The following is a 13,295-nucleotide window of genomic DNA, read 5'->3' on the forward strand; positions in this document are numbered from 1 at the left end:
TACTCCCACTATGCCATATGCTTTTTTACGTTTGGATTAATAGATTAAAAGAATTATTGCAAACCAAAACGGGCTCATGTTTACATAGTGTTCAAAATAAGCCACCTAAATATTTGCATGCAGTGTTGCAGTGAAATACGGGTAAATCCATTTCACTGCTGTAAATTGTCAGCCCATGTTTTAATACTACTGAAAGATCTAGTAGAATCTAAGAATCCAATCCAAAAAGAACTCTGCGTTTAGAACATTCAGAGGCGTATGTGCCGTCCACGTTGCTCTGGAGTCTGGATGGATTCAGCCAATCGCAGGGCAGTCCATCGTTGTTTGTCCATGTTCTCTAGGACCGAGGTCATGGCCACAGTTGAACGTGATCAGGGTTGAGTGTGTTGACCCACCTACACACTGCACCTGCTCCCTCTGTGGACTTTGTGACAGTGTAACAACAGCACACTTCTTTCCCCCCGACACACGGCCATCTTGAGTCCTACGAATCCACCTAACCTGTTGGGTGGACTCGTTGAAATGACGCTGGAAGGCCTTGTGACTCTGTGTTGTCTCTAGTAGCTGAAGCAGTGTGTGTTCTCACTTTGAGTGCTTCAGAAAATGCTCCTTCAAAGACATCTCCTCAATCCAGGTGAATCGCTTGTGATTCCACCTGTGACCTTGGTTGAAGCTCCAAAGTACTGGACATTTCTTCCCGTGCCGACACCAAGTCCTCTTCACGCTGGGACATCAGCTTGCTGCAGCTCACCTCCTGTATCAACATGTCTTTCCTTACTCCTTTATTTTACCTTCTGTATGTTAACAGTTTATGCTGCACAGCAATATAAGTCTCTTCACAACCCGAATGTAATGGTGTCAGTGCTTCTCCTTTCACGTGAAGGAAATACCAGCGAACAATTGAAACCTCTGATGCTTGTAAGTGAAGCAACCGAAAAGAACTTTAAAAAGCCTTAAAAAGAACAACTTGTAGGATCTGTTTGAAGGCAAAAAGAAAATCTCGTGGGGAGCGGCCTGTCAAATAGGGCGAGGAACCATTCTAATAGTTTGTGCTGGAGCCTCAGGTTGTTTAAGCCACTCTGACTGTAAATGAAAGAGAACAAACTTGTAGAAACCAGTCAAACCTGTGAAGCCACACCTCCGAAGGATCGACCCAGAGCAGGCGATCGGGGGTGTTTTGGAACGGAGATCGTATTTGCAATCATCAGTGCGAGACTCCACGCTGATGCTGCTTCTCGTGTCAAGGTCATTAAAGGCGCCGAGTCAGGTTTGTGTGTGTAGAGCGACGCACTGCATCTACTGAGTTAACTCTTGGCAACACGGATTGAAGGACTCACTGTCCTCACTGAGCAAACCGATTGAAGCGTAACTGAAAATGAATATTACCAACCATTGACTTCACCCACACGTGAATGAATGAATGTTTAGATGTTAGGACATTATTATATTATTGATCTGATTGTTATTGTTGGAAGTTAATACATCGTGATACTTTAAGCAGCAGTTTTCTGTGATTTCTCTGTGCACATGTGCTGTGATGGTGGCTGGAAACTGAACCCTTCAATTCCTTGCTCTTAATAAGTGGATATCAACTTCAAGAATCAATTTATAATTTGGTTATTAGTCCCTTTCTAGGTTGGCAGAAAGATTTGTCAGTTATCTTAGAGATTTATCTTTTTCATTTTTCAAATATTCCATAAAGTGAGTAACTAGGTCAGATCAATATATACCATAACACAAACCTTTCAAGCATTAGGTCTTTGGAAAGGGGAACAATGGAACAACACACAAAGAGGTAAACTCTTGTTTGCACAACTAGCTGCAAATGAGGCTCCGGCTCAGCTTTCTGAACAAGATCCAAGGAGTGAGCCGTCCTCAGACTCACTACAGCCTGTGTGTGTGTTCAGCTGACACAGCAGGCCGCCGCTCTGGACTTTGACCAGTGTGGAGGAGGGATCCGCCGCCTTGGACGGACCTTGGCACACTGTCGGTGTCTGTGTTTGTCAGGGAGGCTGATGGGATGTTCGACATAAAGCTCGTGTGAGCTGCTGCTTTCTCCCTGTTCACAGTTTAATTACACCGATGCAGAGTACTGTGTTCACTGACAGGGAGCGCAGACACACACCTTCACACACGTTACTCAACTATGGGGCTGACTCATAACTATTAGATGTCTTATTAAATGGCAAATTAAATGAACTGGATCTGAAGCCACAAGACATCAGGGTCCTCTTTGTGGAACAAGAGACAAAAACACGACAAGCAAGTCGAGTCGATTATCTCATAATCTGACATATTTCTACCTGTCAAAACCTAAAACGAGCGTCACGTTAAGTGCGTGTGAATATAAGTAGCCTTCAGTCGACCTCACACATACCTTCTTCATTATTCGCCTGCTGGGTGTGTGTCTGCGTGCGTGCGCGTGTGTGTGTCTGTCCATTGTAGTGTACTGATACTACTGAAAACCCTCAGAAATGTTCCTTCTCAGATTAGTTGGTGAGGTTCCAGCAGCAGTTTGTCATCATGTTCTTTCCGCTTCATGGTGTGACTCGCCTCGCTTCAGGTGCTTTTGTGTATTCCGCCTTCCACTGCGCCACTGTGACTCGGGAAAGACGTGACGCTCACCTGATTGTAGAGAGGAAGATAAGGCAAAGAAATGTGTGACTACACTACAGTCACAACTACAGTGCTCTTGGTTAATCCAAAATAGCAAAAAAAACCAAAACTGAATATTTAAAAAAGAGTTTTGGGCTTTTTGTAGGATAATATTTATGTGTGCACAATTATTATGCAACTAAATTAAAAAGGAAAGATTTCCCATCTCACCTGTTTATTTCCAGCTGTGAGAATGCTTATAGAAAGTGTCTTGTACTAACATGGCAGCACTGCAGGGTAATGGGGCTCCTGGTAGCTTCATGTTTGAGTCTTCTCAAATCGCTGCTTGTAACTGTTATTTAAAGTGAAACCAAGTGATTCTTCTGAATTCTAACCTTTTTTTAAATGAAGGCCGTATTGATATAACATATACTGTTGTACAGAAGGTTAACATTGTAGCTGTACTGCACATACAGTGCTGTTGTAGAATAGTACAGCTGCTCTTCTTCAGGAGATATTCTACCTTTCTACCATCGGCCTGCCTCATCTTGTTTCTCTCCCTCTCGTGCAATGGACGTTACATTCCTCTGGTGCATTTCTCCTTTAGTGTACAGTTTGCAAAAGGCTCAGTCCAGTGTTTTCCTCTTCCTCTTCCTCTTCCTCAGGCTGATTGTAAAGCTGTGAGGCATATAATCACAGACGTTATAAGAGTCCATTTCTGGCGTGAATGCAACAAAAATGTTTTTAAAAAGCCAAGGGTTAAAAATGCAAAGTAAGTCGCTTTGGATTAAAGCCTCAGCTAAATGACCTGTAATGTAAAAGTTGTGTGTGTGTGTGTGAGAGAGAGAAAGCCATGTTCCTGTTGTCTCGGAGGGGGGGGGGGGGGGGCAGGAGCAGCATGGGAGGAGCTGTTAGAAAACAAGTTCGCTCCTGATATGAAAGCATGGGACAGTCATCGGGCTGATGACTCTGAACATCCTGTAAATACACACTGCTCATGGAGGAAGTTCTCTGTGGAGGAGGAGGAGGAGGAGGAGGAAGAGGAGGAGGAGGATGTGAGCTGTTACACGCTACAGCTGCACCACCTTGTGGTCATACATCACCATTACCACCAGTAAGATCCCAGCGCTGACGTAGGGAAGGAGATGGTAGCCGCAGTCGGGATGGATGAATGTTACATGTACAAATACAACTTACACCAACAACAGATGTGTTTTAGCAGGAAGCTTCTCTGCCTGAATCCAGTCGTCGAGGAGAAGCTGCCGTTTTACAGGAGAAATCATTTCCAGTCAACGTCTGTGTAGATTATTCATCATGGTCATTATTGTTCGGACCTCTTTGATTGATGTGATGATGGTGAAATACAGTTTATAAAATTCTTTGCCCTGATTTTTTTATTCTTACTGACTTTTTATTTCTTAAACATATGATGTGAGACATTCTTTACAAAAATACAGTTGGACATCTAGTATCCAACTGTGTGTCTCACAGATTTGTGTGATTTTACAGAGCTTCATGTTAGACATTTACTGTGGTTGAATAAAGTTCAGCTTACTGTATTCTCTCATCACTGCATTATTTTCTTTGTTTTGGAGTCTAAAAACAAACCAATGAACTTCTAACATGGTAATTAGAATAAAGTATACCGTTATCTTATATTAAGAGTAAAGAGAAGAGCCATGTTACTACTACTACAACTACAACTGCTACATGAATGCTCAGAATTAACCCTCTCACGTTGTGTCATATAGATTCAGACCAAAGTACATTTTACTGATAATACTTCATCAGTAGGATTTTAATTGCAGGACATGATCACTATAATGGATTCTTTTTCTGTTAAGTAAAGGATCTGGGTAATCTTTTGATCCCTTTATCCCCCTGTACTCCCAAACTGCATTATTCATGTACAATAAATGACAGTGCATGCAAGTGTTACTTTGTTTCAATGTTTATTCAACCATGATCAGTAGTCAGAGAGGAGGGTTGGTTAGTGTTAAACCTCATGAGACACACAGTGAAGTACCAAAGTACAGTCAGTACAAACATCATTACACACAACACAAATAATAATGTAATAACTGGTTGAGTGGATAAGCCCCGCCCCCAAGAACAGTATTTCCAGGAATCCCCCTTTCTGATAGGTCAAGGGATTCCTGGGAAAACTGGACCCCAGGAGAGAGGAAATCAATAACCTTCTTTTTCTTGTCATCATCCATCAGCAGAATAACTCAGTGCAGAGGTCCAGACTTCATATGTACATGAATAATAGAAACTGCCCAAAACATCAGGTCTGTTCTTTTCTTTCCATCTCCTGATGGGGCGATTTTAAACACAGAAATCCTTGTAGGGTTCTCATGATTTATTAGAGGTATTCAACTATATTTATCGGAGATGGATGTGGTCCGAGTAATGGCGCTGGAAGCGGGTAGGACGTGAGCAAGGGGGCGCCCACTGTGCACGTGAAGAGCAGCGGGCCCTGAAGCAGACCTCCAAGAGTTGCTAGTCCACAATAAAGCAACTTCAGCCCCCATCAAGTGAAGCCAATGGGCCCAGAATGACGTTTCATTGAAGGAGAAACACTTTTAGGTAAATCGACCTTTCAGTAGTTATTTGCCTGGATCCATTTGCTGGAGGGGGCTGCTACACAGGGTTAAAGTGTCTATACTCAAGGGCCCATGGATGTGAAAGACCTGAAGGTCCTGCTAGGAAGGCACCTCTGACCCTGTATCTATTTCTCTGTAAACCTCAGTGTGCTTTAAACAGTTTAGGTTTATAGGCTGAAAGGGATCCACACAGTGTCTGAAACCCAGATCACGGTCACCTGAGATCACCGGGATTTCTGTCCTCCGTCCCGAGCTACAGTGCTTCATCTCAGACTACCAACTGACCAGAGATGCAGCACTGCACCATGGGCCACAGGGATGACTGACTGCATACGCGGCATGCAAACTGACAAAGACATATTATGCAAAAGGGTTGGATTTTAGCTGTTAGAAATCACACAACTACAGACACCCAGATGAGCCCACACTGACTTGAACCTGAGGCAGACGCAGGTGTACTCATGACAAGATCCAATACCATTAGAATAAAGTTATAAAGGACTAAGCTAATAATAACTGTGTATGTGGGGGAGAGAGAGAGAGAGAGAGAGATAACATATTTGTTGGGGAGGGGTCAACAGGAAATGGCGTTAACCCCCCGTAGACCTACATTATATTTATTTCCTGTCATGCTGCTGCTCTCTTTGACATTCCACACATGCAGACACTCACACAGATGTACCCAAATAAATCTTCTAAATTGATAATGCGTATGTAATGCTCACCTTTCTTCATGCTCCTCTCTGACATCTGAAATACAAAAAAACACTTTGTTGATAACGAGACATTACAGAAGACTTTCCCTCCGGTCCCTACAGCGATACTATGTCCACTGGACTTTACAATCAACATGGGATCCAGATGAAGGAGGTTAAACACTGGTCACACCGCTTGAATGACCCACAGCGGTCAGCGACTAGTGTTCATTCGTTGTTGGTTTGCCTTTACCAGGAACGTAAATGGAGTCTTATACGTTTACAAAGTGTTCCTACCGAAGAGAAGAAGCACTTTTCCCAGTTCACCCATTCACGCTCACAGCACTGCTGCCCAGGGAGGGATTTAAGAAACTTAATTCTGTCTCGGTGAATGAGCATGAAAGGATTAAGACATATAAACATCAGGTGATAGATAAAAAATGTTTTTGACCAGTTTCTGGTTCTGTTTAATCTCAAAATATATTACAACTCTGGAAAGCAGCTAAAGCTGTGGGTTTCAGTGTGAGTGGAGCCAATGGTGGAAATATCTTCAGTCATTTGAGATGTTGCTCTTCAAGACAACACGACTCTGTGAGGACTTTTCTGGATTCATAGCAAAATAACACATTAACGTTCATTCCTTGAGGAAAATCCCTTCTCTGAAACCAACAAAAGATAAAGTGAAAAACAGACACCACCGTGTAGAGCGGTTCTCTCTTACCCAAAGTGCAGGCTTGGGATCTCCATCTTTGATCTCCATCATCTCAAGGCAACACCTGGTAGAAGATACAAGTGTGAAGTGTCAAAAAGTGTTTGGTCCTCTGGAGCAGCAATAATACTCCAACTCCTATCGTCTCCATCACGGAGGACATGGAGGAGAGAGAAAGAGACATGTGAAGACACAGATCGAGAGAGAGAGAGAGAGAGAGAGAGAGAGAGAGACATATAAAGACAGAGGGAGAGAGAGAGAACAGCTGGTAGTTCTCCAGGAATGCTGCGACTGTGCTCGGGAAACTCCCAGTCTGGCCATATAAGGCCCGAGCCAGCCTTTTATTTTGGGGATCATGGAAAATGGGATTGCTGCTTTGGGTAAACATTCCCTCTCCCAGTCTGTGATCGCTCCCACTGATAGTCTCTCCCCCCCCCACCCCCCCCCCCTTCTTCTCCCAGCTGGCTACATTCATTCCCTTTTCTAGGCACAGTGGGGAGAGACTTAAAAGGCCGTGGAGGAAGAGGAGGAGGCCTTCATCTCACGCCGTGCCTTCTGCCTCTGCTCTGGACTCAACAAGTCCATATTAAGAGCGAGTCTCTCTCTCTCACACTCACACACACACACACAAACACACACACACCAACGCACAGTCACACAGTAGGACTTGTCTCAAGGTCTGTCCTCGGGAAGTGTCGCCCTCACTGAACCATCCAACAAACAAATCTGCCCTCTCCTAACCCATTGTGTGTGTGTGTGTGTGTGTGTGTGTTACATGACTGCCAGCTTCAATCCAGCATCCTGTTCCAGTGTAACATCCGATACACAAGTTAGTGCTCAGTATGTCTTCTTGTGTCTGTAAAACTGTTTTTTATGAGTTTATGTTTTTTATGGATTTTTGAGGCTTTACATTGAAAGGCTGCATGTTAGAATTCATTCTAATAACGACAAGAATAATAAGCGGTGAAATAAGTGACTATATGACTGTGAACAAGGCCCACGGCTCCACATCAGTAGAGTCTCAGTAACGGCGTTTCTTCTACACAAAGAGCCACGTGGATGAGACCAGGGCAGTGTGAACATTTAACCAGAGTCCATATCCTGGAACACGTCAGCAGTTTGAGAAATACGCTCAAGAGTTAGTGGACATCCTCATGTCTGTGTGTTAAGTACACACCTACCAGCACGTTGTACGTCATAGAGTAACCTAGTGGGACGAAATGCGGGCCACTGTCTCAGGCTTCTGATTGGTCTTCTCATCGAATTTAAATCCCTCTTAGAGATGAAGATCTGTTATTTGACTTGATAAAGTAATGAGCTATGGTTTTCTGAAGAAGTCTATTCTATAGAGTTCTATAAAGTTCTATAGAACTTTGAGTTCGGCCATCAGCGTAGAGATCCCCCCGGCCTTTATCGTGTCACCTTTCACAGCCTATAGGGGCCCTGACACACCTTTACTCACCCAAAGCGAGGGGTCTCTGCTGGACAACCTCCCCCACACCTGCAAACAATAATCCACCAAACAGAAGCAGGCTGACCTTGAGTCCCACAGCTAGAATGCGTTGCGGGGACGTATCATGTCAGAGCTGCTGTAAGGGGTCTGAATCTACCAGCTGACTGTAAAACCTCTCTTCGCTTTTTTCATTGGAGGTGTTGACAAGCACAGAACGTTTTTACAGCTCGCTCTCATCTCATCTTCAGCCGCTTATCCGGGTCGGGTCGCGGGGGCAACAGCTCCACAGGGGACCCCAAACTTCCCTTTCCCGGGCCACGTCTAGCAGTTCTGACTGGGGGATCCCAAGGCGTTCCCAGGGCAGTGTGGAGATGTGATCTCTCCAGTTGGTCCTGGGTTTCTCCTTGGGGAGGCGCCCAGGGGGCATCACCACCAGATGCTCAAACCACCTCAACTGGCTCCTTTCGACGCAAAGGAGCAGCGGCTCTACTCCGAGCTCCTCGCGGATGGCTGAACTGATCCTATCTCTAAGGGAGACGCCAGCGGACCTCCTCAGGAAACCCATTTTGGCCGCTAGTACCCGTGACCTAGTTCTTTCGGTCATTCCTCATTCCTCATCTTGACTGCTTCCCACCAGGCTGCAAACCCTGCCACAGACCGAAGATGCCATCAGAACCAAAAAATGAGATCGACAGCACCCTGAACTGTAAACCCTCCCCCCCCTGACTATGCGTTTCTACAGCTCAACCGAGTAAAAACAGAAGTACTAATAATGGTTTGAAAAGGCAAAGTGGGGGAAACTGACGGCCAGAAGAAATACATTAGGGACTCATCGCATGCAAAAAAGCAGGAAATTGTGGCAATTGTGATTTACACTAGCAGTCTGGACCTTTAGGTCAACCAAAGAATACGATAAGCCAGCATATTTTATATACATACATATTTAAAATGTTTTATCTGGGAACTTTTCAGTCTGTAGCCTGAAAACTATTTTCATTTCACTTTTCTTATCTCCCCTATTCATGTCTGTGTTGCTGCGTGGTACTATGTGTACTGACTGTGGTACTATGTGTACTGACTGTGGTCCTATGTGTACTGACTGTGGTACTACGTGTACTGACTGTGGTACTATGTGTACTGACTGTGGTACTACGTGTACTGACTGTGGTACTATGTGTACTGACTGTGGTACTACGTGTACTGACTGTGGTACTACGTGTACTGACTGTGGTACTATGTGTAGTTTAATGAGAATATGACTTGAGATGGAGCCGTGTTACAGTGCAGACAGTCACACTTTGACCACAGGCTACCAGCCCTGAGTGGGAACGTGTGTTTTGTGTGTGTGTGCGTGTGTGAGTGCGTGCGTGCGTGTGCGTGCGTGTGTGTGTGTCTTTAGCCACGCTGTGATAACCCTCAAAACCGATCTCTCCCGTTGAGCCAAACATTGCCTAATATGGTCTTTCTCTTTTTCTGACTCTGTAAATCACTCACAGGAAGCCCGTTCTGCATTTACTTTGTCAGTCACACACACACACACACACACACACACACACACACACACACACACACACACACACACACACACACACACACACTATCAACAAGTTTAAATGTCTTCACGTCATGCCTTTGCCTTACTGTTGGGGGGTTGACATGGAGGTTGTAGCAGTGAACTGGTGTGAGCCAGGAAAGAGGCTGTGGCTGAAACGTTCATTTGTAACAGTGGGAACCACAGCGAGAGGTTGAACCAGAATGTGTGTTGAACTATCAATGAATCAGAAGTTGAGTAATGAGAGATAGTGGGAGCTCTGTGAGTGGCTTCAACGTGTAGTGGAGGGAGAATGCTGACAGTGACCTCAGGGGCCCCAATTGATCATTGCACGTATCCGTTAACAATATAAAGACTATTAGAGACCGATTGCGCTTCTCTCTCCATCTCTTTTTCTACATCCTCTCCTTCCCTACAATTCTCTCAACCCCCTCATGCCCCCCCCCATGTGAAATTGACCCTGGGAATCAGGGTCTCTTGGTCCCAGCGGGGCCTGTTGTGTGTGTGTGTCTAAGGGGTTATGTGAAAGTCCCCCTAAGGCTGCTCCATAAATAAATGCAGCATTTCCTCTTCCCCTCCCCCCCCCAGACACTTTCTCATGTGCATTCCCGTCGCCAGCAGGACGCGAGGCTTTACGACACATATTTGATTAGCTGGATCTGGGTACGGAGGCGCCTAAATGACCCTATTATAAACAGTAGGAAACGATATCAGAATATTATCATTAACCCCCTCAACCTCGTCCCACTCAGCAGCCAAACCTCTCTGTCACCAGTAGGCCGATGGGAGGGAAAGGATGACATGTGACGGCCTTATTGTACCATGAGGTTTTATCATTGGGAGGTCAACAGATCTACAGATGTACATACCAGAGGTGTGTGTGTGTGTGTGTGTGTGTGTGTGTGTGTGTGTGTGTGTGTGTGTGTGTATTTGCACTTATAGTTGCTATTATAGTTTAGGAGCTAGGGAATGCATCATGTCAACTAAGGTCCTCAAAAGAAAGACTAAAGTTTGTGTGCGTATTTGGGGTGCTCCTACCTGGTGTGTCTCCTGCTCAGCTCCTGATGTCCTTGTCCTTCATCAGAAGACACACGGCAGCGTCCTGAGGAAACAGACATGAGTTATGTGTACACCGATGTGTGTATGTGACTGCCTGTAGTCTGTCCTACAGTTGGTCCTAGTCATGGATGCTGGTCTAGCCCGTGACAGGAGACGCTGTGTGAGACCAGCCATGCTGCAGGGCGGCTGTGTTTTTCCCATTTAAGGCCAACACTGCACCCACATACCAAGTCCCCCTTCCTGCTGGCGGGATGAATTTCAGTGGCCAACCTTTTCATCCTGGGACACCTTAAGACAAAGCCAGGTCTACCGTCTTCTGGGAGCCCCAACCCCTCTTAAAATGACCTCTCTATGAAAGGTAGTGTCTATGTGTGTTAATGTGAATCCACTCCATCTGGTTCAGTTACAGTCCAGTCAGAGAGTGGGTATGAAAGGACAACGTGGGGTTTTAGACATTTGAATTCTATTGTCCGACCCTCCACGTTTCTTCTATTTGGCATCAGTCAGTGTAGTTGGGCGATTCATCTGAAGGCCCCCTGTGGGGAGTGGGTGGGCTGTCTTATACAGCAGAGTTGTCGCAGAGATCAGATTGTGACCAAACTTGTAATCCAGCCACCGGTGGATGTGTCTCCCAGTGAGCTCCGGGACCACCAAGCCATTTCACTGCCGAACGATTGGTAGTTCGGCGCAAAATGACACCGAGGGGAGCAGTTCAACAATGCTCACTGTGACAACATCCAAGCCTGATGACAATATGTCAACATATACTAGAAAAACACATTTCTAATGAAAAACACAGTTTTGGTTGTTGTTGGGGAAACATACACGCGTAGGGTAAAGCCTGCGAACATACCGTATCCTGAGGCGGCGGCTGGCAGCCTGTGGGCCTGACGAGGATCCTTGAGGCTTGTCACCCCCACCGGCAGGTTCACCTTAAACGACTGACTATGAAGCTGCGTTTTAAAGTCTAAGGGCAGGTTGGTCCAGCGTCGTGCTTCGAATGCTTCAGTAGTCTCACAGAAAGCTCAAGCTCATCAGTGAGGGACACCCTGGGCTCTCTGTGTGTGTCTCACTTATGAAGAAGATGGACTGCCAAGCAATGCATTCCACCGTTACCTTTTATGGTCGCTGGGGGGCGGGGTTTACACCAGGGAATGCCCCCTTTGAACATGACCGATTCGCTGATGTCAGGCAAACCAAGAAGCCTCAACTTGTGACCTGTAGAGTCTGTCTGGGAAAGATGGGGGGAAGGAGGATAAATGGGGATAAACAGAGCGAAGAAGGGAATGAGAAAAGAGAGGGAGGGGAAAAGGGGGGGCCTTAGGGGTGAGGAAGAGTAAAAGGAGGCAGAAGCTGAGGAACAAAGAGTATGTGAAGAGGGAGGGGAGGGTCCCAAGAAAGAGAGGAGGAAGGAATGGGAAGGAAAAAAGAGAAAAAAAGAGCAGAAGAGGAGAGAGGGTGAACAGAGAGATGGAAAAGAGGGGGTGTTTTGGAGGGGGGGGGGGGTATATGTACTCAGTTGAAGGAAAAAGGCATTTGAAAAATGTAATATTTCTAAATTTGGGCTTTTACTGCATCGGGCAGTTGTCTGGACAGCAAATTGAAATACCATGTGTAACTTATTATACAGATGAACCAAATTGTTTATGGAGTCATCAGCAGGTTTGATACCTTACACACACCGGGTGCTGTTTTAAACGTGCGTTTTATCTTTTCAGAATACTCATACATCATAAACGGTGGGTGACGGTGGCGCCGGGGACCGCGAGGTTGGCGGAACCCCGGCTGCTCCATGTCCCATGTGGAATTGTCCCTGAGCAAGACACCCAACTCCTAATTGATCCCCAGGCCAAATGTAAAAAAAACATGGGTTAAAAATGGAGACTGGAGAGGCGTGATTGGGAGGAATGGCCTCCCTGATCTGAACCCGAGCGGGTGTTTGTTACTGGACTTCTGTGCTAGTCACGGATTGTCCATAACAAACACCATGTTCGAACATAAGGATGTTCATAAGTGTACGTGGTACCAGAGCACCCTAGGCCAAAGATCAATGATCGATTTTGTAATCGTATCGTCTGATCTGAGGCCGCATGTTCTGGACACTCGGGTAAAGAGAGGGGCAGAGCTGTCAACTGATCACCATCTGGTTGTGAGCTGGGTCAGAGGATGGGGGAAGACTCGGGACAGACCCGGTAAACCCAAGCGTGTAGTGAGGGTGAACTGGGAACGTTTGGAGGAGGCCCCGGTCCAAAAGATTTTCAACTCACACCTCCGGCGGAGCTTCTCTCACATTCCTGTGGAGGTAGGGAACATTGAACCAGAGTGGTCTATGTTCAAAACCTCCATTGCTGAAGCCGCGGCGGTGAGTTGTGGCCTCAAGGTCTTAGGTGCATCAAGGGGCGGTAACCCTCGAACTCCGTGGTGGACACCGGTGGTCAGGGAAGCCGTCCGACTGAAGAAGGAGGCCTTCCGGGTTATGATATCCGGTGGGACTCCAGAGGCAGTTGCAGTGTACCGACAGGCTCGAAGGGCAGCAGCCTCTGCCGTGATGGAGGCAAAGCAGCGAGTATGGGAGGAGTTTGGGGTAACTATGGAGAAGGACTTTTGGTCGGCACCAAAGTGTTTT

General features: G+C 46.0%; 1 protein-coding gene across 1 annotated transcript; it reads right to left on the reverse strand.

The window, feature by feature from the left end:
- Positions 1–5,551: 5,551 nt before the first annotated feature.
- LOC120818334 (uncharacterized) lies at positions 5,552–12,470 on the reverse strand. The gene is made up of 6 exons (XM_078100945.1): positions 12,399–12,470; positions 11,786–11,900; positions 11,523–11,672; positions 10,649–10,712; positions 6,618–6,672; positions 5,552–5,951 (listed from the first exon to the last, which is right to left on the reverse strand). The coding sequence occupies exons 1-6, from the start codon at positions 12,468–12,470 to the stop codon at positions 5,829–5,831; spliced, it is 579 nt and encodes a 192-aa protein (XP_077957071.1). The 3' UTR covers positions 5,552–5,828.
- Between the last annotated feature and the right edge of the window lie 825 nt (positions 12,471–13,295).

Source organism: Gasterosteus aculeatus, chromosome 4, assembly GCF_964276395.1.
Source record: "Gasterosteus aculeatus chromosome 4, fGasAcu3.hap1.1, whole genome shotgun sequence".
In the NCBI taxonomy this organism is placed as follows: Eukaryota; Metazoa; Chordata; class Actinopteri; order Perciformes; family Gasterosteidae; genus Gasterosteus; species Gasterosteus aculeatus.

Excerpts from the sequence above, each read along its gene's own strand:
- LOC120818334 (XM_078100945.1), bottom strand. The coding sequence starts at position 12,470 with ATGGGACATGGAGCAGCCGGGGTTCCGCCAACCTCGCGGTCCCCGGCG. Across the intron at positions 11,673-11,785 it reads CCCCCCAGCGACCATAAAAG|CATTCGAAGCACGACGCTGG; the intron begins GTAACGGTGGAA and ends AGACTACTGAAG. Across the intron at positions 5,952-6,617 it reads ATCCCAAGCCTGCACTTTGG|ATGTCAGAGAGGAGCATGAA; the intron begins GTAAGAGAGAAC and ends TTTGTATTTCAG.